Source organism: Varanus komodoensis, unplaced genomic scaffold (genome assembly GCF_004798865.1).
Source record: "Varanus komodoensis strain SLA01 unplaced genomic scaffold, ASM479886v1 scaffold67, whole genome shotgun sequence".
Lineage (NCBI taxonomy): Eukaryota > Metazoa > Chordata > Lepidosauria > Squamata > Varanidae > Varanus > Varanus komodoensis.
The window spans coordinates 1,595,417-1,617,611 of NW_025336308.1; the positions used below are offsets into that span (position 1 = coordinate 1,595,417).

General features: G+C 54.6%; 1 protein-coding gene across 2 annotated transcripts in view; it reads left to right on the top strand.

Annotated features, from left to right (window-relative positions):
• The window catches only part of ARID3B (AT-rich interaction domain 3B), a 39,765-nt gene extending 20,608 nt beyond the window's left edge, over positions 1–19,157 (top strand). For both annotated transcript variants that reach the window (XM_044450478.1, XM_044450479.1), the window contains exons 3-9: positions 194–265; positions 1,209–1,281; positions 15,429–15,612; positions 16,580–16,839; positions 17,456–17,725; positions 18,431–18,535; positions 18,718–19,157. In XM_044450478.1, the coding sequence (XP_044306413.1) occupies positions 194–265; positions 1,209–1,281; positions 15,429–15,612; positions 16,580–16,839; positions 17,456–17,725; positions 18,431–18,535; positions 18,718–18,896 (1,143 nt within the window). In that variant the 3' untranslated portion in view covers positions 18,897–19,157. The remainder of the gene's footprint in view (positions 1–193; positions 266–1,208; positions 1,282–15,428; positions 15,613–16,579; positions 16,840–17,455; positions 17,726–18,430; positions 18,536–18,717) is intronic.
• The last annotated feature ends 3,038 nt before the right edge of the window (positions 19,158–22,195 follow it).

The following is a 22,195-nucleotide window of genomic DNA, read 5'->3' on the forward strand; positions in this document are numbered from 1 at the left end:
GCGCCTCCGGATCCAGATCTTAATTCTGGGGGGCCGTGCCATTGGCTGGAAGGTAGCTGCAGCAGTCAGGAGAATTCCTGCTTCTGGACTTGGAAGCTTCCTCTGTTGCGAGTGGCCCATTCATATTTTACCTACTGCCTCTTTTTAATCGCTGCCTCCTCTGGTTTTTCCTCATGCCACCCTCCCCTTTCAGAATGGGAGCCTGAGCTGGAGTGAAGAAGCGGACAGCAGCAGAGGGAGAGAAGTGTCCCGGGACTTCGCTAAGGTCAGTACAGCGGCCCGATGGGTTTTATTGTGTAGTTGCTGCTACCAGAGAAGAGCACTGGAGCTGCTTCCATTGCACAAATTCTGTCTGAAGGGAGTTTCACAAGACTACCCAGTATCTTTTGAAGTGCGCATTGAACTGTCTAACACAAAACTGGGGGCCCAGTCTGTTGAGCCAAAAACATGGATTTGCTTTTAAACAGCATGAGTCTATCGAAGCTTTAAGTGTCGGTGGCAACTTTATCTAAGGCAGCTATTTAAAAGCAACACCGCGAGATGATGGGTAGCAGAATATTTCTCTTTGAAACATCCTCTGTGGACAGTTTTGTCCACAGCTTATTTCAGAAGATGGTTATCCACCAGGCATTCCCTTTCAGCAGCATCTGAAGACCCCGGTGTTTACTTCTGGGCGACCTTTCAGGGCCGTCACAGCAGCAGTGCTTAGAGGAGTGAAGTAACAAGGGCAGGGAGGCATTCCGACCACATTTATTTCCGGGGCACAAGAAAGGTGTGGGGTGGTGAAGCCGTTGTTGTAAATCTTGCTTTGTTTTTGATAGAGGCATGTCCGTCACATGAAATTACTTGGGCTTGTGGCTCTCCTTTTCTCCAATCCCAAACAACACATTGTTCCACCCGGCCCCTGCACCCATGAAAAAAACCAGCATCACGCCAGCGTTTTGCTCCAAGGATACAGACCTCCAGGCCCACGCGTCCGTTCTGCAACAGCCCGTCTGCTATCCATCAGAATGGCTCTGGTGAAGCTTGCCTTAGTTGAAGGCCTTGTCCGAAATCTGCTGCTAACCTTTTTGTGTGTTTTCTTGGTCCTCCCTCAGAGTTGAGCAGCCGATATTCCATCTCGTGAGGCCCAAGATGCTTGGGCCGTCTTGTTTCCCCTTCCACGCACGGGGCAGAGTGAGCTAAACTGTACCTGCTTTATCCCCCAGTTGTATGAGCTGGATACTGACCCGGAACGGAAGAAATTCCTAGATGACCTCTTTGTCTTTATGCAGAAGAGGGGTGAGTCGCACTCATACAATGAACTTGGTTTCAGTAATCTGAAAAACTGAGCTGCTTGTGGAGCCAGCGGCAAAGGCCGCGGGTTGGGATGGGTTGCAGGAGAAGAACGAGAACTGTCACAAGCTGTGTCTCGGGCACAGAAGCATGTGAGACAGCACTCGACGAAGCAGTGGTGGCTTTGCTCGTCGCTCCTCAGAAGCCCCCCACCCAATCCCTTTCTCTCCCGTACTTGATTTAGAACCGTGTATTGCAGAACCATCAATCAATACTGCTTAACAGAACAAAAAGGCAGTCCCTTGTTCTGAAGAGGCTGCAGTCTAAATTTTGATGGGGGGGGGTGGGAAACAGAAGGGGAAAGGAAGAACAGCAGCAGCAAGAAGGCAAGAGGGATGTTGGCAGGTGCAGTTGCGTGTCAGTTGTGCTGCGGTTCTCCCTGTGTGTTCATCTTGCACTAACCAAGAAGAAGCGGTAGGTCTGCGGGCCGCACCGCACGCTGCTAGCCCTTGCCGTCGAAGAAAAGCTGAGAACGCAGTGGCAGGTACTTCCGGCTGGAGAAAAGGAGGCAGTGTTTTTCCAGCAACTCAGAAACCTATCAAGATTTTACAAGGATCAAAACAGGTTTTTCCACCTCTTGGTGGTTTCAGTCTCCAAAAGAGGCCCTATAAATAAACACAGTGAATCGCCTCTGCTTCGTACCACGAAATTGGGAAGCATAAATAGAAGGCCTGCTAACCAGTGTGTGCCATTCGGTTTGCCACAAAATTGCAGGACATTTATGCAACCCTTTCGCCCCAGCTGGATTTCTGGAGTGGCCCTGCCTCCGCCGCCTCCTGGGCAGTGCACTCTGGCATGCAGTGGGTATGAGGTCACTGAAAGCCAGTGAGCTGAGGATTGTTCTTAGAGGGCTGAAGGGAAAGGCGAACTGTAGATGTCACATGAACCCCGAAAAAGGAATTGAGAATGGAAATTCTGGGCCTGGTCGCCTTGGACAGGGGGGGTGTGTGTGAGAGAGAGAGGGAGGGAGGGAGGGAGGGATGCCCCACTGCCTTAGGCTTAACACAGAATGAATGTGTAGGCCATAAGCTCAGCAGGTTGCCACAATGCAGCTGCACCTGCGAGAGATAAAATGCCCCTTTGGCGGCAGTAATGATCGGCGAGTCGAGGAAAGCTGTGGCAGACTTGGAGCAGGGAGAGGGCAGGACGGCCTTCGGCAGCACTGAAATCAGTAAAGGGAAAGGGTCGGTCGGGTCGGTCAGCGTTCAGCCCGTGCCTGCAAAGAACAGGACTTGGTTTTCGACATGCGAAGGTTTCAGCTCTCTCTGAAGCTGGCCTGAACGCAAGTCACTTTTGGAGCCTATGACAGTTTGCAGACAAGAAGCTCCTTGGGCATTAAGGCTGAGCCGAGGGGCAAAGATGTGAATGAACAAGCTACACGGCTGCCCCTCCAAAGTAAAAAAAAACTAAAAAAATAGATCGGAAAACCAAAACTTCCTATTGCCAATGTTGCCCAATACAGAGATATCCTTCCGCCTTAGATAGCAGCAATTTTCAGATAATTGCTGGCAGTCTGAGCATAAAATAAACTCAAGAAAGAAGGAGCAACATTCTAGAAAAAATTGAGAAAGAAAAGGTGGAATGTGTAGATACACAAACAGGCAACCCTTTGCCAAGTATTTTGCTCTTTGTCATACTAAGTACGTTGAGTCTACGCCTCACTTTTTCTTCCTTTTGAGAGGAACCCAAGGCAGTTAATGCAGCTGCGAGCGGAGCTCCTCATAATAATGGTGGCGACCTGCCTTGAGCCTAGCTTTTGGGAGGTGGCTGTGCTTGGATCCTGTGACAGTGGCTTCCACTGCTCAGAGGGGCTGCGCGTGCCAAAGCTGGCCCTCTGGCTCAAAGCCTGAAGTTGATAAATCATGAGCCTGAGCTAGTATTCTTATTTAAAGGGGTTTCTTTCCTCTCTTTCAGCTTGAGAGGCACTCAAGGGAGTTAACAAAAATGCTTAAACCAAGCAAACCAAGCGATTTTTTCAAGAGCAAGGAGTTGCTCAACCTATAAAGTTCGTCTTGGGGTAGACTGCCAGCTTTCACACTGGTTTTCCCTCCCGCTCAGTCATGGGGGTTATCTCAGAAAAGTTGGAAAGATCTTGAACGGCTGGCAGGTCTTCCGCAAAGGCAGAAAGGATGCCATGTCGAGAGGGTCGCTGCGTGTGCATTCTCTGAGCGAGGGCCGTGGTGCTTGATTGCAGCTGACACTGCAGCGAGGGAAACTGTTGTGTTCACTGAAGTGCCTCCTTTGTGAAGATCTCATAAAAAGCTTCTGATTGTACCACTCTGCCGCCGCTTAAAGTTTCTACGTGACCTTAGTTTTCCCAGATGGCTTGTCCATTCTGGGTTTGATGTGCGTATATGCATAGAAGAGGCTTTGTAAGCCCAAGCGTGTGGTTTTAATGTTTTCCTGCTGTTGTATGTCTTATCTGCATGTTTTCAGATGTGGAAAAGCTTGCAACAAATACTGATACTGATGAAAGCATTTGGCAGGGGGTTCTTTTATCTTCAGCCTGCAGTGCTGCTTATCGACCCTATCTGGGGAATACCCATAAGACCTTCCCCCAGCCTTTTTTCTGGCCCTCTTACTGCTACCTGAAGAATATCCTAGAATGCAAGCCAAGTCTATGTCTGCCTTTCAGTGTATCGGTAAAGAACACGAACAAACGGGAGTGGGTTTTTTTTCTTTTTTCTTTTGCATTAGTAGCACACTTCAAATTCCTCACAATGGTGTTGTGGATCTGAGGAGAGCCATGGGAACAGGGAGAGAAAAAGCGGCTGGCTTGATGTTGCTGGCACGGGAGATGAGCGATAAGCAAATAATGCGGCAGCATTGGATCGCCTGCATGCCAACCCTGCGCCCATTTCTGTGAGCTGCAAGCTGCTCCTTCGTTTGCTGCTTGGTGCAGTTCTCCCGTGCCATGGACCTGGGGTGTCTTTGCGTCTGTGCAAAGGGCATGGAAAGAAAAAGCATACGCATGAAAAGGGAGAGGCTTCTTTCACTGTTTAGTCCCCGTTATTGATCACCTCTCCATCTCTGTTCCTGGAGCATGGCATTCTATTATGCCTCCTCGTATGGAGTCTTCTGCAGCTCGATTGTATGGAATCTGGACAGGAAGGCATTGACTGCTTCGGAGAGAATTGGCCACTAAGTGTGTTGGCCACTGAGAGGACTTCAGCTCTCAGCTACCTTAATTAAGTTGGAGAATCATTTCTTCAGCAATGATTATTCAATTTGGGAAGAATGGAGGAAGCGACGTGGTGACTTTTTCTAAAACAGGCTCGTCCTTCTTTGGGAAAAAGAGTGAAAAGGTCAGTGTTGAATTTCTCACTGAAGGAACCTTTTCCGCCCTCAAAGTCGTGGCAGTCCCTTTTTAGTATATGAATTAAAGACATTAAAGGCTTTTAAAAAGGCATAATAGACACGTGTTCCAGTACGGATATCTTTGTTCCATACGGATTCCGGTAGAAGAACCTCAGTGAATTAAATAGATTCACTGCTATTCAGAATTCCCATCAGTCAGGGACACACCATGGCACTTGGCTATGATAAGGTCAGTTTTTAAGATTCTGGCAAGGTCCTGTACCCCTTTTCCAAGTCTCCCAGCCTGTGAGCCGAGGTCCCGAAAGCCACAAGATGCCTCCCTTGTTTCGAACCTCTCCAGCCCTCTTTGGAGCTGGGAATCAGGCAGCGCTTGGCTTGGAACGCCTCTGCGGGGCACCGTGATGTTAAGAGGGGCCGAGCGGGTAAATGTGCATTGGGGGGTTTCTGAAAGGCTGGCCCCCTGCAGGCCGTGTTCATCAGGCACGCCTGAGTTCATCTGGGTTCCGCATTTCACCCCATAGCAGAGTCACTGCTTGCACGAATAGCCCTTGCGGGTTGGATCCAGACTCAGGCATGGTTCGAGCAGGCCCGTTGGACTCAGTCGGACAAGCAAATCGTGACGTCCTGTTGATCTCGTTGGGTCTGCTGCAAACGTGACGGCGTTGGATCCAAGCCCAACAGTCTGTCCGACCAGCCTTTATTCCCTTTTGGATAGTTAAGATGAAAGAACTGTACTTCCTTTTTGCTGGGATGCTTTAACACTCCCCTCCCTCCCTCCCTCCCTCCCTCCCTCAGGGACAGTTCAAACACTGTAGCTGGTATGTCTCAGCAACATCGTGCTGGGCACTCGGACGGCCGTGTGAGCACCACTGGCCTGTTGGCTGACATGTTGTTTGAGGTCTTTGCTTCATACTTGAAGCAGATGAGCTCAGGCTGCCCATAGAAGCCTTAAAACATCAGTGGAGCTGCTTTAAATCTTCCCCCCACACTTCTTCCTGGAAAACTGTGTTTCTACTTCAGATTTCACTGGGGAGGGGGAGCTAGTTCAAGGGTCAGAGGGGTGAGAACCCCACCAGTAGCAGAGCTGTTGAACATCTGGTAAAGATGTTGTGAGTGCGGAGTATATTAAACCCAGCTGTGCTACTAGCGGTTGAGCAACTGAACGCCGGCGAGACTTAGCACGAGGAGGAGCAAGCCCTGTGCAGACTTGCCCAGGGACGTACGCCGGGAGGCAGCCGCTCTGTTGGTCGTGGGCGGCCCAGTGGCAGGGAGCAGGCAGCTGGCAGCACCGGGCCGGGCACGGGCCCGCTGGGCTCCCTTCGGTTTGGCAGCTGGCCCGACAGGAGGCTGCGATCATTCGGTCTTGCCATGGAACGGCAGTGGAGGGGGAGCCAAACCCAATGGCATTTGATGGGTGCAGATAAGAACCGGGCCGCTGGTCAAGTAGAAGGTGATTCATTGCCTTCCTTCCCAGCTTGCTTTGATAACCACGTGCTATGATCCATGGGCTTGCAGATCAGGGAATGACCGTCGCATCAGGAGGTGAGAGGTCCCACGGTGGAAATGGACGAGAGGGCCGGGGCCTGGGGTGATGTAGGCTGAATGGAAGCGTGGAGTGGAGGGCAGAGACCACGGGCTTCTCATTTCGTACTGTCTTTCAGATGAGACCCAGGAACAGAGTGGGAAGCATTTTGTTTTGCCCTAAGAATAGCGAACCTAGTAATGGACACCGGAAGCCCAATCTCATTTCAGTTCCTGCACTGAAAAATGCAGTCATCGCCTGTCAGAGTCTCCCAGATCGTGACTTCTGTGCCTTCGCAATTAAATCCCCTTTTCTTCATGGCCTCCAGTCACTTCTCCAAAATATCAGATCTCTGCTTTTCACCTCAGTCGCCCGTGCCTGCGGGTAGAAAGTGACTAACTGGCTAACGCTATGCTAAGAAAACGCATACGGTCGCCATAAGCTGCGGGCAACCTGATGGCACATAACAGAAACAGATGTTTAAAACAGGGTCTCCACCGATACAGAGGAGCTCTTCTATGGAAATGGCCCATTTTCTCCTCCAGATCCAAGATGGTGCACATACTTTTCTATTCATGTATGTAGGGAAAGCAGAGCAGGCGTTGGTCTGTGGGTCATTGGGATCAGGCAGCTGTGATGACTGAGTAGAAGGAAGTGATTGGATCGGGGCCGGGGTTGGCTAAACACGCTACCTATCTTGCTTCTTTAAATCAGGAGTCTTTGAGGTGACGATGGGGACCTCCAGCAGTACCCCAAAAATTCCGCTGACCATCCTCTTCGAAATATTAGTTTATGAAAATGGTAGGGCGTTGTAAGGCAATCCCCTTTCTCCCCCTTTCTGGCCCCTAGCCCTACTCTTCTCCCCTGTTCAGCCCCTTGCGTTGCCGTTCCCCCTTCCTCCCGCTTCCCTCTGCCAGTGCAGCCCTCCCTGCGACCAGGCGCAGTGGCTCACGGTGACGGCCTCCGCTGGCCCAGGGTCACCCCGTAAGTTCCACAGCGAACTGGAAATCTGAACTTGGCTCAGCGTTATTCACGGCTGCGCCACTCGGGCTCTCGGAATAGCCGGCTTGCATTTCAGGCTGCCTCTGCCGGCTTGTCCAGCAGCGACTCGTTCCATAGCTTCCTTAGCTTCGCTGCACCTCTGCAGGCGCCACCGACCCAGTTGTGCGCAGTGGAAATAAGAGGCAGGATCGGAAGGCGATCACCGCCCTTCCCGGTAGCAGCAGCAGCAGCGGCAGCATCGACACCGGAGAGTTTTCCCACCCAGGTCCCAGCCCTGGGAGATTTCGGGCATGTTTGTGGGTACCACCCAGTGTCCAACCTTGACTTGTCAGCGTGCAGCCCCAGAGAACTCCATCCATCACTCCCCATCGCAGGCGTTTGGGGTCCTGGGCTCAGAAGCAAAATGCCCTTTTAGTCTCCTGTGCCTGAAAGCCGACTCCTCGGCTGCTGTTTATTATCTGTGTCCAAGGCCCCATCTGATTCTGATTACTCTGCATCGGAGGTGAGGTACCGTGGGGCAGCGGGGGTGAGGAGGCGTGTGTGGCAGGGGGCTCTTTCAGTGAAAGGGGGAAACGCTCGCAGGATCCGAGAGCAGAGGAAATGGCTCTCGCCCGGGCCGGCCTGGGATTGGCCCTTCCGCTGCAATGGAAGGGGTTCCGCTGCGCGCTCGGATAGAGACGTGCGGGAAAGTACAGTGGAAACGAGTTTGCCATCACAAGGCAACAAGTCTTATTGCGTGCCCCTGGTCAGTGACCTTTCCCTCTGGAATTCTCCCCTCTGACCCGCAGATCATTAATTCCTACACTGCCAGATGACAGTAATCCATCATGGGCCCTGACAAGCCTCACAGCCGGCTGTGAAAGGATCTGCTCAGCCTCTCTGCCTCTCTCTGTCCCAAGATGCTCGTTTTTCAGCCTTCCTGTTCAGCACCAAGGGCTTCCGATAAAGACTGATCGCTTACCCTTGCTACCAGAAGGCTGGCGGGGGCCGGGGGTCTCGACACGGGGCCTTTCCACACTTGGGTTCTGTGTGTCTTTCTCGCAGTCTGCACCTGTGAAAGCTGCTTGAGTGCCGAAAACTTTCCTTGCCCCCTGCACTCGGTAACGATTCTAAAATTATGCGGCCTATATAAAAATGCAAGGTTTCTCTCCTGCTCTTCAGAGAAAGCCTTCAGAGTGGTGAACCATATAAATTTTAAATGGAATAATTTGGAACATGATTCAAGGCAGACACATTTAACTAGCAAAAACAAATAGTTTAAATATTTTAAACCAGAAAAAAACGTCATTTAAATATTTTGGAGCACAATCCTGTGGCTACTAAAGGCAGAATGGGACTCTTCTACCCGCACGGCTGGAGCAGTTCTTTTGACCCCAGCTGTCGCTCCGAGGTTGCAAGCCACCCTTGGAGCTGGGCGAGAGGGGAGGAAGGAGGCATCGCTGCCTTACAAGGAATCCAGGCAGTGCCTCAGGCTCCTCTCCTTGCGAGCCAGTATAAAACCCAGGGACCACCAAGACCAGCCATCAACATTTTTTGGAGGGGGGGGGGGAAGCACCAAAGCAATCCTCTTTATGCTTCTGCTCCTGAAAATAACAATAGCAGTAACCGTGCAACAGCCAAGTCTTGTGACAGCTTAAAATTAGCATATTTGCTATAACTTAAGTCTTCATGCATTAAGAATCGAATTCTGTTAAGAAGGTCAGTAGCACTGTCGGTGCGTTCTGCATTTGGTTCCCTTTGATCTGTTTACAGTTCCCCCCTCAGCCATGTACCAGACATACTTGTAACTTAGGGGAGCCCTTCATGCACCTGATAAAAACATTATGAAAGCTCATTCCATAAAGAATCAGCTTTTTAAAATTCTAGAAGCCTCTTCGTTTGGCCATGCCTTTAGGAAAAGCAACAGTGAAAGTACGGAAAAGGTGTGGGAGGGGGAGCCTAAAAGCTTGGGCCTTCACCGGCTAAGGAAGAAGGTCTTAAAGAACGAAGTTATTGGAAGTTATTTGGCTGTAGTTGGTTGGATTTAGCTGCAGGGCCTCCGAAGTGATGAATAACCTACTCAAAGATGATAACCTATGTAAATAGGATACACACGCAAGAGCAGGGCGGTTGGTAGTGGGGCCCCCGTAAAGACGTGGACTTTGGCCAGCGATGCCAAGCACCGGTGCCAGCTTCGGGTCCGGCAGAGGCATTCAGAGAACCCCAGCATCATCCCGAAATCCTTAGGACACCCACACGGGAGAAGCTGATACTCCTTGCCCTGCCGTTGCAGGGTCTAAGAGATTTGTGGCTTTGACGCCACCTAGTGAGTTCTATTTTGAGTGAGATTCCACCCAGGGCGCTTCCCAGCTCGCAGGCGTAGCCACCTGTTTCATTATTTATTTTTACAATGTCGTTTTACAGTGATAATGGTAATCACAGGGCAGCTTCCAAACGAGCGCAAACAGCAGGTGCTTGAAAGCACAACCACACGAAACCGCGTAGCGCAGAATAAAGCACGAGCGTCGATCAGTAACCGCAAGTGCTTAAAGGAATTGCCAGCTTTAAAGAGCCTTATCTTCAATCACACTGCGAGGCGTTTAACAAAGGGAGGTTTTTCTGTACGTACCGCAGGCCTTGCTAGCCCAGTTGATGTGGGGGTGCAGAATAGCCCCCCGTAAATCCCAGTGCCGCTGCTGTCTGGGACATTTGTACACGGCGAGCGCAACACAGAGCGACTGTCCCCGACAGCAGCCACCCACTGGCCGTAGGCTGGGCGCCGGCCCACCCAGGGCTTCCCCAACCCCTTTCCTGCAGCTTCCCTGCGTCGCAGCAGCTATGAGTCGGCCTTGAGTGCCCCCCTTGTGTCTCCAGGAAACCTTATTACCCACCTCCCCTTTCACTCTCTGCCTGCCCCATCTGGTCCCTGGATCAAGCTTGCTTAGTGATAAATTAATACCCTTCGCCAAATTGGATCGGGGAAGAGTGGGTGGGTGATTAGCCCGACAGGAAGGCCTCAGGGAGCATAAAAGTACATTTACGGGATGCACACGCTGTACATTTGGGGCTTTAATCTTCATTAGCCTTCCGTGCATCCAGCCCTTTCTTCTTGCTCATGAAGTACTTTGTAGAGACAGAAGGGTGACACCCGCTGAAGAAAGGGGCTTGGCTTGCTCACGCACATGAATTTACTTCGGGCATGAAATCGAGAGGAGAGAGCAGGGCTGGCTTTGCTCCGCACGTGTGGTGCGCTTCCAGAGCGACTCCTGCAGTCTGTGGCGTTGACCTGGTGCTCCAGAAGGCTCAGCAGCCGCGTCTGAGTCATGTTAACCCTGCACTGAGTCACTGGCTCATGCGCTGCAGATGGTTGTAAAACCTGCAGCTTGGAGGATACTTGCGAGAGGTTTGCGCCTCGAAGCTGCACGCACCTTGGTTCGGTCGTGTTTTGATACAGGTCTCCTCCTGAGTTACATCTGGGGGAAAAACACTGCAGCCAACAAAAGCTGCCGATTTGACTATTCCCCTCTTGACAAAATTCACACCCCCTGTTTGAATGCACCCCACGCAATCTTCACCGCCTCCCTCCAGCATATTGCGAACGGAGGGAGAGCTGACGCGGTTGCCACAAAGTAGGCGTGGGAGGCATTGGGAACCCCGAATAGCATTACAGAACTGCTGACTACCATCATCATCATCATCATCATCATCATCATCCTATTATTCTCTGCTTGTGCCAAGGAAATGCCCAAGTTCTAACGTCGCATCATTTCCTCTACTTTTCTGTGTTGTGGATGCAGCTGCCCTGTTTAGCTGAATGGTCACTTCTTCACGCAGGAGGAAGCTCTTGCCAGCCTTGGGGGGAGGCCGCTGTTTACAGAAGTGCAGCAGGAAAAGAGAAGAACCTTGTTGAGGGTGGGGCAGAGGCAAGTCGGCGGGAAGTAAACCCTGTGGGATGGGGGGAACTGAATGGAGGAACCCCAAAGAGCAGTGCTCTCCACTGCAGTATTTTGCTGCAAGCCCCTCCTAGGCTCCTGCATCTTGGGAAAGAGCGGGTGTCTTCCAGCCCTGCTTGTGGACTTCCCAGTATTAAAGAGATGGTATAGCCTAGTGGTTAGCGAGTTGGACTGGGACTCGGGAGATCTGAGCTCACTTGGCCATGGAGCCTGCTGGATGACTTTGGTGCAGTCACTGGCGCTTAGCTTCATCTACCTGACACGAGTGTCGTGAGAGCCAGTGGTTGGGGTGGCTGGCCTGGGACTTGGGGGATCTGGGCTGGCTCGATCTGTCTGTCTGTCTGTCTGTCTGTCTGTCTGTCTGTCTGTCTATCTATCTATCTATCTATCTATCTATCTAGAGTTTTTATATGCCATCCCATCACTTAACGCCTCGGGACGGCTTGCATAAATAAACAAATATAATACAAAAAATACAAATTAAAAACCCGATTCTAGTCTCTAGTCAGTGCCACAGACTCCGCCTCGAAGCCCACTGGGCAACTTCAGGGCGGCTACAGCCTAGCCTCCGTCTCGGGGCTCTCATGAAGGCAGAATGGGACAAGGTTCGCCTCCCTGGAGGAAGAGGTCTGCTGTAAATGTGGCCAACGAGTTTCAACTGCCAATGTAGGACAGAAACTGCTGGATTGAGGAATTCCCGGTTTGCTCCAGGAGACTAGTCCTTGTAGAGTTATGCGTAGAATAAAGCTATTCGGGAGCATTGTGAGATGGCCACGGTGAAAAAACGGGATTTCATGCCTGTGGAAGGAATTGCGTTTCTTTCCAATGTAGCGTCCCGTTTGCCTGTCAGGCTCCTCGATATTCCAAAATGCAGAAACCAAAAGTTAGGAGAATTCCAGAAAAGAGTGGCATCGGTCCAGTAGGAACTTTCGTATCCTGGGCAGAGCGGCAAGAGGAACCCCAGGGGTCACGAATGTTTTTTTGCAAGAGACCCTGCCAACCCATTTCCAGGAAATCTGTCCCGCAGGCAGCATTAGCTCTGTATGGCTGGATTTCTCGCCCTTTCCTGTTAAACTGGCCCTCGTGTGTGATCTACCCACTGAGGCATTTCCTATTTGACCTTGCATGTCTGCTTTTAAGGTTTCATTGGCTAGATTTGTTTATCGCACACTTAAAAAAAAAAAAAAGCGAAAAATCTGAAGTGGCAAAGTTGCCTAAAGCATCCCTGTGTCTGGAAAGAGGCTTCCATACGGAGGCCTCACTCTTGGGATTAATTGGGTTGACGTTTGAGCTACTTTTACTTGGCTTCTGCTAATAAAAGGGGTTCCGTGCTTGGCACGCTTTGCTTATTTCCCTTAATTAATGGGCTGGTACTTAGATTAGGGAGGGGCAACCTTTTGGTGCCCAGGGGCTGCATCCTGAGGAGGGCCAGAGGCTACACGGTGGCGCTGGGGGCTGCCTGCGTTGCCCCTGCTCCTCTGCGAAGTGGGAGAGGCGCCAGGTGGGTTCGCCGAGATGCTGCCCAGCTTGCCGGTGATGGGAAAAGCATTAGTCGCCTGAGTGGCAGCCCGTCATCTTGCTCCGTGTGTGTGTGCGTGTGCGTGTGTGTGTGTGTCCGTCCATCTGTCACAGTGAGTGCAAATGCCCAACAACTCCAGCGGTTCTCTGTGTTTCTTCCCACGTTCTCTAGCGCCTGCATGGCTGGGAAGGCTGCAGCCGGTATCCGTTTGGCTTTGCATTCTGTTTCAGCGCGCGAGACACTCCCGAAATCATTTGAAACCACGGCTTGGCGGTGTGTGAATGAGCAGGGTAGAGAAGGACCCACCGGAGTGGAATCTCCATGTGTGACGGGGAAAGGGGATGCCGGTATCTGAAGAGGTGCGTTGCGAGCCGTCGAATCTGAAGGTGCCTGCTGCTCATTTAAGCAACGCCAACCCACAGCACGTTCTTCTTTCTGAGCCACCCGCCGCTCTCCGAGCGCTGCGGACCTTGCCAGTGGTGCCAGGGTTCCCCCGTCCAAATGCTGCAATTAACGCCTGCCGGCGCTTCTCCCCCACACCCACAGGCTGTGTGCTAACATGCACTGAACATGCAGCACACCCATGAGAGCAGGGGCCTTCCTTCGCTTGAGTGCCCGTTGTTCCGCTACGTACGCGATGCTTGTATGCCTTGGCCTCTTGTGTTTTTTATTTTTTCAAAGCCCCCGGCAAGATTTCCCAGCCGATTCGGCAGCCTGGCACGCCAGGGGCTTCACTCCTTGATGAGGATGTTCCCGTGTGTTGCCACGCTTCTGGAAATGCCTTTCCCTGTTAAAACATGGGGGACCTTAAAAAGATTGGATTTGCTAGCTAGCAGAAGGAAGCTGCATTTGAACAGCGAGGAAAAGAAGGGAGACAGTGTCTCCTAAAATATATAACCATCAGACAGTGCTCAAACCGAGCACCGGCTTCTCATCCTAAGATGTTGTTTATATATGTTTATATATTTGTAACAGAACAAAATAGATATACGTTGCAGCATTGTATCTTCAAGGTTTTAAATCTTCGTAAATTGCTTGGAAAGCTTTGGCTCTTGAGCAGTACAAAAATGTAATAAACGAATCATTGGATGATTGTGGCCCTTTGGATGAAGTTAGGCTAATGTCTCATCATCCCTGACCAGACATGCAGCCTGTGGCTGATGGGAGTTGGAGGGACAGCGGTTCCACTCAAGCCTGCTTTAAAGTGGAGGCGAGACAGCTCCACAGTGGCTAACACTCATGTCGTCTAAAAGGAACTGCAAAAGTCAGAGGCAGTTTATCTTACTTATTTATCAATTTATTTGTTTATTTAAAACTTATATGCCATCCCTTATGCGTGACATCTCGGGACGGCGCGCAATCAGTAAAATCAAATGCATTAAAAAAACAATAAATAATATATAACCAATAAAACATGACTGTTGCATTAAAATATATTTGAAATACCAAGCGCTGTGGGAGAACAGTACGGGAGGGCTGTTGCCATGAACGTCTGCTAAAGTGGCTTTCCTGGGACCCCCGGATGAGCTAGGGTTAACCCTCTTCCAGCCCTTCCTTTGTAGGAGGTAATGAATGTTATCAAACAGGAAATGTGTAATCTGGCTGTCCCTCCTTCCTGGATGTTGCAACAAGAGGTTTTTGAGAGAAAATGTGGGCTTCCAGCATCTAGCCCATCTGATTGGTTGCAAGGAGCAATTTTGAAAAATGCAGTTGAAATGGTAAAAGAGCAGAAGTGGGAAAAAAAAGAGATGCTTTGCTTCTTGTCTGCATCGCTCCCCTCCCTGGTGTGTATTTTGAGAGTGGAAATGTTTCTGCTTCCGTCTTTCATTTCTGAGAGCCTGCTTGCACACACTTGTTGTGCTTTTGTGTACTGGGAAATAGGAAACGCTTGCCGTTGCATATGCAAATGAGGTTCAGCTTTCAGGGTTATTTCCTTTGCGATGTGGGAGAGATTTCCCATGTTTGGTTCAATGGCTGACTCGGAGCTCTCCCTTCCTTGTTCGGGCTGTATGGTCCTTAAAGGTGGGCGTTAAACCATGCACAGGAATGCGCGGGGGATCCCGCCGGGACCCACGCTCCTGGCTCGTCACACCCCGGCCCACCCAGTCGTGTCCGCTGCTCCTCTGCTTCCCGAGCCAGGCCGCCTCTCAAGCAGAGCTCTTCGCCTCGCTTATTTCTTTTCCTCCTTTGCCTTCCCCAAGCAAAGGAGAGTGCTGTGAGCAGACCCGCCCGTGCACCCGGAGCTTGATCACCTCTAGGGACGCCTACGGGCCTCCTGGAAGGATTTGGGCCTTGCCTTCCCTCCGGCTTTGTACCCTGGGGAGAGAACCCTGCCCTCATGCGCACAGCGCTTCCGAGCAGCAGGGAGAGGACACCTCGCTCTGCAGGCTAACACTTGACCTGGGGAGGCAGCAGAGAGAGGGGTGAGCGGAGGCGGTTGTGAGCATCGCGGGAACAGCCGTGGCTGCACATCCGTGGGATTGCGAGGGGAGGGAGATGAAGGGGCTGCGCTCACGCAGGGGTGGGCGGCCTCGTGCCTTCCAGCTGTTTTGGGTGGACTAGCGCTCCCATCACCCCGAGCATTGGGCCATTCTGGGTAGCACCTATGGGAGCTGTAGTCCAAGGCATCTGAAGGCCACTGGGTTGCCGTTCCCGTGAGCTAAAGGTTTTGTGGGAACGGGGTGTGCATGGGGATCTTGAAGAGGTCTTGGGAGGGAGGCAGGCAGGGAGGTGTCTGGGGGACCATTCCAGGCCCGGTTCCAGTCAGACGCTGATCCTCCGCTTCCTCTCGTGGCTGCAGGAACACCGATCAACCGCATCCCCATCATGGCAAAGCAGATCCTGGACCTGTACATGCTTTACAAACTGGTGACAGAGAAGGGTGGGCTGGTGGAAATCATCAACAAGAAGATCTGGAGAGAGATCACGAAAGGCCTTAACCTCCCCACTTCCATCACCAGCGCTGCGTTCACACTGCGCACCCAGTAAGTCCCAGGCTTCCTCGCGTCTCGGGAGCCTCCCCGCAGGAAGCCGGCAGGAGGGGAGGCATCACAATGGCTCCGGCGTGGGAGAAACCACACGCCACTGCCTTGTGTCTCTGTCATACACGGCGCTGCACAATCCTGCCTGCCTTCAGGAGGATTCTGGGCAGAGTATAAGAGGCTTCCCAGACGGTCTCCCATCCAGGCACTGACCGGACTCAGAACTGCTTCGCTTCTGTGGGTGGCTGCATCCTGTGCCTTCACCCCATAGCCACAACCCTGCCTGAACTCTGCACTCTGTAACAGGCGCTGACACTGACTCCACTGAGGCCATTCCTCTGTCAAGAAGCCAGAGCCAAAGCTTTAGCAAGAACCGGACTTTAGCAAGACGATGAGCAAGTTTCTAGTCCTCATTGTTGATAGAGTGAGAAAGAAAGATCTGTGGAGTTTTTGCTAAAGTCTAGAAGCCAAAATCAAAATGGGCAGGCAGCTCCAACCCAGCATTTAACTGCAGAGAGTCTGGACACCAAAGCACAGGGCTGGTTCTTGACAGTGATTAGCAAAAGCCACAGGCTAGTCTGACGTTGAAACCGAGCTTGTCACAAGCAGGATTCTCCTGACTGAATGGCAGCTTATTTATTCTCTGTATTTGGAGCATATTTATGTCCCTCCTTGGCCAAGAAGGTTCCTGGACCAGCTCGCGTATGAATCCGTTAGGTGAGACAGTCCCTGCCGGCAGGCTTACGGATTCGACACACGAGGAAGGAAAACAGGAATCTTTTTCTCTGAAGCAGGGCTAGTGGCGTGCCCCCCGCCCCCCGCCCCTCTGTAGCTGGGCCTGCCGAAAGGGCTGCAGGCGGCGACCGTCGAGGGAGGAGGAACACGCACAAGGAGGTCTGGGCCCAGCCCTCCGGCCCGTCTGGCCCCTCCTGGCTCCTGCTGACGTCTACCTGTGCTCTCTCCCCTCCAGGTATATGAAGTACCTCTATGCCTATGAATGTGAGAAGAAGTCCTTAAGCTCTCCCGCCGAGCTGCAGGCCGCCATCGACGGCAACCGGCGGGAAGGCCGGCGGCCCAGTTACAGCTCCTCCTTGTTCAGCTACTCCCCGGCCGCCGCGGGGCCCCCCTCGCTCCTGTGCCCCGCCAAGATGCGCTTCCCCATCGCCAGCCTCGGCCCCGGCAGCGGAGCCGGCAACGCACACCTGCCCGCAGCAGGTGCCCTCAGGAAAGGTCAGTCCCGGGGCCGCACGTGGGGGGTGGGGCCCGCCAGGACCCCCAGGCAGGCACCGAGACGGCCGCCGGTGTGGCAGCTGGGCGGATTGGGCCATCCGGGTGGGTACTGGTGAAAGCGCCGCACAAGGAAGGCAGCTGAGCTTGCCCCAGGATCCTGAAACAAGCAGGCAGCGGAGCCCCTCACGGCCCCTCTGAATACAGCCGGCACTCGGGGGCGGCTCCCTCTCCTCTCAGGAACCCGGGAGGAATCTGCCTTCCACAGCCCAAAGCGTGCAGCGGTCTTCCTTGCTCCCTCATCTGCAGACCCGGCCTTCCCCCCCCGCCCTGCTGCCCTGCAGGTGTGTGGGATCGGGGCCCCTGAGCCCCAGCCGCTTCAGCCTCCCCTCTCCCCACAGGCCTCCTCACCGGGAGGGGTCAGTGCAGCTTTTGCGGTCAGCATAGGGACCGGACAGCTGCTGTCCTGAAGGAGGACGGTCCAGGCGGTCGGGAGGACGCGCCACCCCCTGGCAGCGTCCGTGAAGCGCCGCTCGGCTTGCGCAGTCGCCCGCTGAGGCTCCGCGTTCCCGGGGGCCCCTTCTCCGGGCCCTGGGCTGACCCTGGCTCGCTTTCGCAGGCGACGGCATCCCGCTGCCCGTGTCCACGCCAAATCGCCTCGCCATGCCCGTGACTCTGGCGAATCAGCAGGCCACGGCCGCGGCCGCGGCCGCGGCGGCGAGGGCGGCCACGCTGGAGCAGCTCAGGGAGAGGCTGGAGTCGGGCGAGCCGGCCGAGAAGGTGGCGCGGGTGACGGAGGAGGAGCAGCGCCTGGTGCAGCAGGCCTTCCAGCGCAGCCTCTTCAGCGTGGCGCGGCAGCTGCCCATGAAGATCAAGATCAACGGGCGAGGTGCTCCGCGGCCCCGGCCGGCTGGGAACAGGGGGGGGGGGAGCGCGCCCTGGGGGCTCCGCCTGGCCCCCAGCTGCCCAAACGCGGGAGGGCGATGCCGCCCCTCGGCTTTAACCAGAGGGGCCCGATTGCAGCCCCGGGGCCACGTCTGCCCCATGGAAGCTTTTCACCCGGGCGCGGAGACCGCCTCGGGATGCCGCCCTCTCGCGACCTCCGCTGGGGCTTCCTTTTGCAGGAGGGGGGCGAGGGGCTCCCCCGGCACCACTGCCCCGGCCAACCGCTGTGCCTCCACCGCCGCCAGACCCTTCTCCCTCTGAGAGCGAGCTCCTCCCGCCCTCTCCCCAGCTGGGCGCCAGCAGCAGAATCCCCACGGCAAGGCGAGGCTCCCTTGGGCCCCTTTGGTGGCTGGTCCTGCGGCCGCCCTGGCCAGGAGCCGCCCAGCCAGAAGGGGGGGGGCGGGCTTGGTCACTGAGCCTCACTCCCTGCCCTGGCATCAGCACACGCTGCCCACCTGGGGGGCCCAGCAGCTGCCCCCTTCCCCATCCCTGCTCTCTGGCCATCATTTCCTGCCACAGGTCTCCTGGAGCCCTTAAGGCAGAGGAAGGAGCCCGAGCGAGGTCCTGGCAGCAGGCCAGCTATCCTGTGTGTACAGGGGGGGGGGGACCCCCCCCCTTTCCCCTTTTCCCCCCCCCCCCCCCCAAGCAGAGGATAAATCAGACGCAGCAGCCACCGCAGCAGCCTTGAATTGGGCCCCATCTGGCTTCGGAAGCATTAATATGTCCGTGGAGATCAATGGCACAATCTACGCGGGTGAGCGAGGGCACGGCTTCTGGGGACGGGGACGGGGTGGGGGGTGGGAGGGGCGCCCCCAAGCACCTTCATCCGGACGTCACTCTCCGCCCTGCGCGCCTCCACGCCGGGACGGGCTGCTCAGCATGAGGGCGCCCCCCGCCGCTCGGCCTCCTAACCCCCCGCCCCGCTTCTGCCCCCAGGAGTGCTCTTCGCCCAGAAGCCGGTCGTCCACCTCATCGCCGGCTCCAGCACGCAGGGCACCGGCGCCTGCAGCAGCGGCAGCGGCAGCAGCAGCAGCTCCTCCTCCCGCTGCTCCCCCAGCCCGGCCTCCTCCCGGGGCACCCCCAGCGTCGAGCCCTCCACCAGCTGGTCTCTCTGAGGTGGCAGGTGGGCAGGGCAGGGCAGGGCAGGGGCGCTGCCTGGCCTCCGGCGGCCTCTCACGGGCTGGACGGAGCCCCACCGGCCGCCTCGCCTCGCCTCGCGGGAGCCGTCGGCCAGCAGCAGAGGAGCGGGGAGCCCGTGCCGGCAAGGGTCCCGTCAGGGGGGGCTCGCTGTCTGCCCGTGCCGCCGTTCTTCAGGTCTCGCTGTCTGCCCGTGTCGCCGTTCTTCAGGTCTCGCTGTGTCCTCTCTGAAACGCAGGGCGGGGGGGAGGGGAGGGCAGGGGGGGGACACAGGGCGTGTTTCAATCAGGGATCCTCTGGACGGGCCGTGCATTTTGTAGATGACTGAGCTTTGCCACGGTAGCAAGGCAGGAAGCCGTTTCCTCAGCCAGAAGCCCAAAGAACTCTTCCCTCGCACCCCCCACTGCAGTGAATTGACAATCCTACCCCCAGAGGCAGGTGGGGGGGGGGGAAGCAGCGCGCTCGCGCTCTCCCGGACTTTTCCCCCTGCAGCATCCTCACGCCCCTCGAATCTGCCCTTCCGGCTGGCTCTCCACGCACACGCTCCCGTCCGAGCCCTCCGTGCACAGCTGGCGCTGACGGGCCACATCCCGTCACCCCGGCGTCCCAGCCAGCCTGCTGGCTTCGGCGTGGAGGACGCTCCTCGCCCGCTCTCTCCCTCGGCTCGGGTCCCAGTCTTCCTCTGAAGGGGGGGCTCGGCAGGATTCCCAGTGCTACTCCGTCCGCAGCATGGAGTGGCGCCCGTGGGCGAGCGGGCAGGCCTCCCACGGCCAGGCAGCGGGTACGGCCGGGGCGGCAGAGGGCTCCCCGCGGCGTCGCCACGCATCCGCAGTCGCGGGGGGCGGGGGGGTCCGTGCCTGTGATGCGGAGCTTTTCCATGCCCTCCCTCCCTCCGGACTTTTCCTTGCTGATATGCCTTTGCTCCGTTCTTTCCCTCCTGGGAATAAACGGAGGCTCAGGTGTTTCCGAAAAGGAAAAAAAAGTCCTTGGCAGTCAAACGGTCAGTCGGTGTTGCTCAAAATTCCCCCAGGGAGGCGGTCTTGGTTCTCTCTCTTCCTCTCCCGGCTAGCTCAGCATGCCTCGTTGCCCCCCTAGAATTTAATGTTGACTTGGAGCATCTTCTTGCTGAGATGGCGTGGCGGGTCCCTACCCCCCCCCCCCGCAGTGTCCGTTCCCGTGCTGAGCATTTGTCCAGAATCCTCGGTGGTCCCAGCCCGTTCATGTAGCACTTGGAAAGGGAACCAGCTGCTCCCTCCGCCTTTGGGGGGCCCCGTGGACGACAGCCTCATAGCCCCCGCAATCCAAGACTCCCTCATACTTCCCCCACGGCCTCCTTTTAAATCCCGAAGGAGGGAACGGGTTGCTCTTTCGGTGGGCCTCTTCCCCCGAGTCAGGTGGATCCTTCTGCTTTTTTCTTTTACCGTGCATCAGCCTTTCCCAACTGGGTATCCCTGTGCTGGCTGGGGATGGTGGGCATTGTGATCCAACCCAGCGGGACCAGTTAGGGAAGGCTGCTCTGCCTGCACCTCCCTCCCTCAGCCTGTTCCTGTGAATCCCACCCCCCCCCGGCCGCGAACTGCCCCACCCTTGCCCGCAGGGATCGGCCTTCCCTCTTACCCTGGCGAATCTCAGTCATCCTCCAGTTCTGTACCGGCTTCTCCTGAGCAGATGAAATACCTCAGAAATATGTACTTATTGCTGTGCGTGTTGGCTTTATTATTTTTCCGCTCTTCTGGAAGGATTTGCATTATGTTAAATCTTCTTTTTATATGTCTTGTCAACTGCTTTTTATTTTTAATTTTATATATTGTAGCACCAAAGACACCAAAAAGAGAGAGAGAGAGAGAGAGAGAAAGAGAGAGAGAGAGAGAGAACGAAACAAGGCATCTTCCCGAGTGAAGGAGCAGAAGGCTTTGTTGGGTTCAGCCTAGAACGGAAGCACTCGGCTCAGGGTGTCTCAGGCACGGCATGACGGGAGGTGGTGGTTGGCGGCTGCATCTCTGCAGGCGGGCTTGTCGCTCGCTTGCTTGCACCAGGGGGCTCAGTGCAGCAGCTCGAGCCTGGGGGCCGCACCTGACCCCCCGGGCTCCCCAGACGCCCTTGCCATTTTCCTCCAAGCATCAGTGGCTTGCTGGCTTCCCAGCTTGTGCGCAGTGTTTTCCCCCACGATCAAAGGCTGGCTGGTTGGTCCTACCCGCTTTCTGCCTTTGGCCTCACCCCCCACTGGAAGTGGCCCCTGAGAGTTTCTGCAGCCTGGGATTCAGCCCTTGGTTGGAGTCAGGTTCAGCTCCCCTAGAGGACGGGCGTAGGATTTTGCCAAATAATCTGCAGCGAGTGCATCCCAGTCCCGCCGCTCTGCTCAACCTCGGCAGCATTTCCGTCTGCTCACGACCCTTGAACTGAAATCTGGCCACTCTTCTACGTAATCCTCCGATTGTTGACAGTGCTCTGCTTCTCGCGGGATTCAAGCACAAGTGTACACAGAAGGTGTACACTTTGTGTCCAGCACCAGACCGTTTCAGCATGTTGCTGAAAGGCAGCCGAGGCCTCTCTCGGTGACAGAAGTGGCGGCCTTTTCTAGGCTGCTTCATGGGAAGGCGGATTCCAGAAGGAAGGCTGGGCTTCCGACCTGGAAACCATTCTTGGCACTTAAGTAACTGTAAGGTGACCAAGCTGTTCCACTGCTCATTATCAGCCAGAAGGAGTCAGTCAGACCTCAGACCTGTATTCTCTTTCCTCGGCAGTAGTAGTGCTTCTGGACAAAATCCTGCAGAGGCAAAACCTGGAAAAACTGCTCCTGGAGAATTGTTCTTGCAAGCAAATACAAATGTATTAATGCCGAACTAATACAAGGTTTTTATAAGTTCCTTTGTGGGCAGATGTTTGTGCTCCACAAACAGTCCTTCTTTTTCCAGTTTTGGGGCAGCATTTTCCAGATATGTCCTCTCAGTAACATGTCCAAAGGCACTCCCAGAGAGAAATGTGCTGTTTCAGAACAGCCGCATGGAACGGATCGATTGGTTTACGACCTACCAAAGATTTTTCTTGCCTCTCCGATACTTGAAAGTGGCTGGTCTGATGTCGTCTCAGGCTCTTTTGCAGAAATGTTGTGAGCAATTTTCATTGGCATCCCACAGAGTCGATTTCAATATCTTCCCCATTACCTATTAAAACAACTGTTTTGACGTTGGTAGTTCTCCAGCAGAAGCCATACTGAGGAAAGTAACTGTATGCTTGTCTAGCTACAAATCAGATCAGTTAGTGACAAAACCCACAG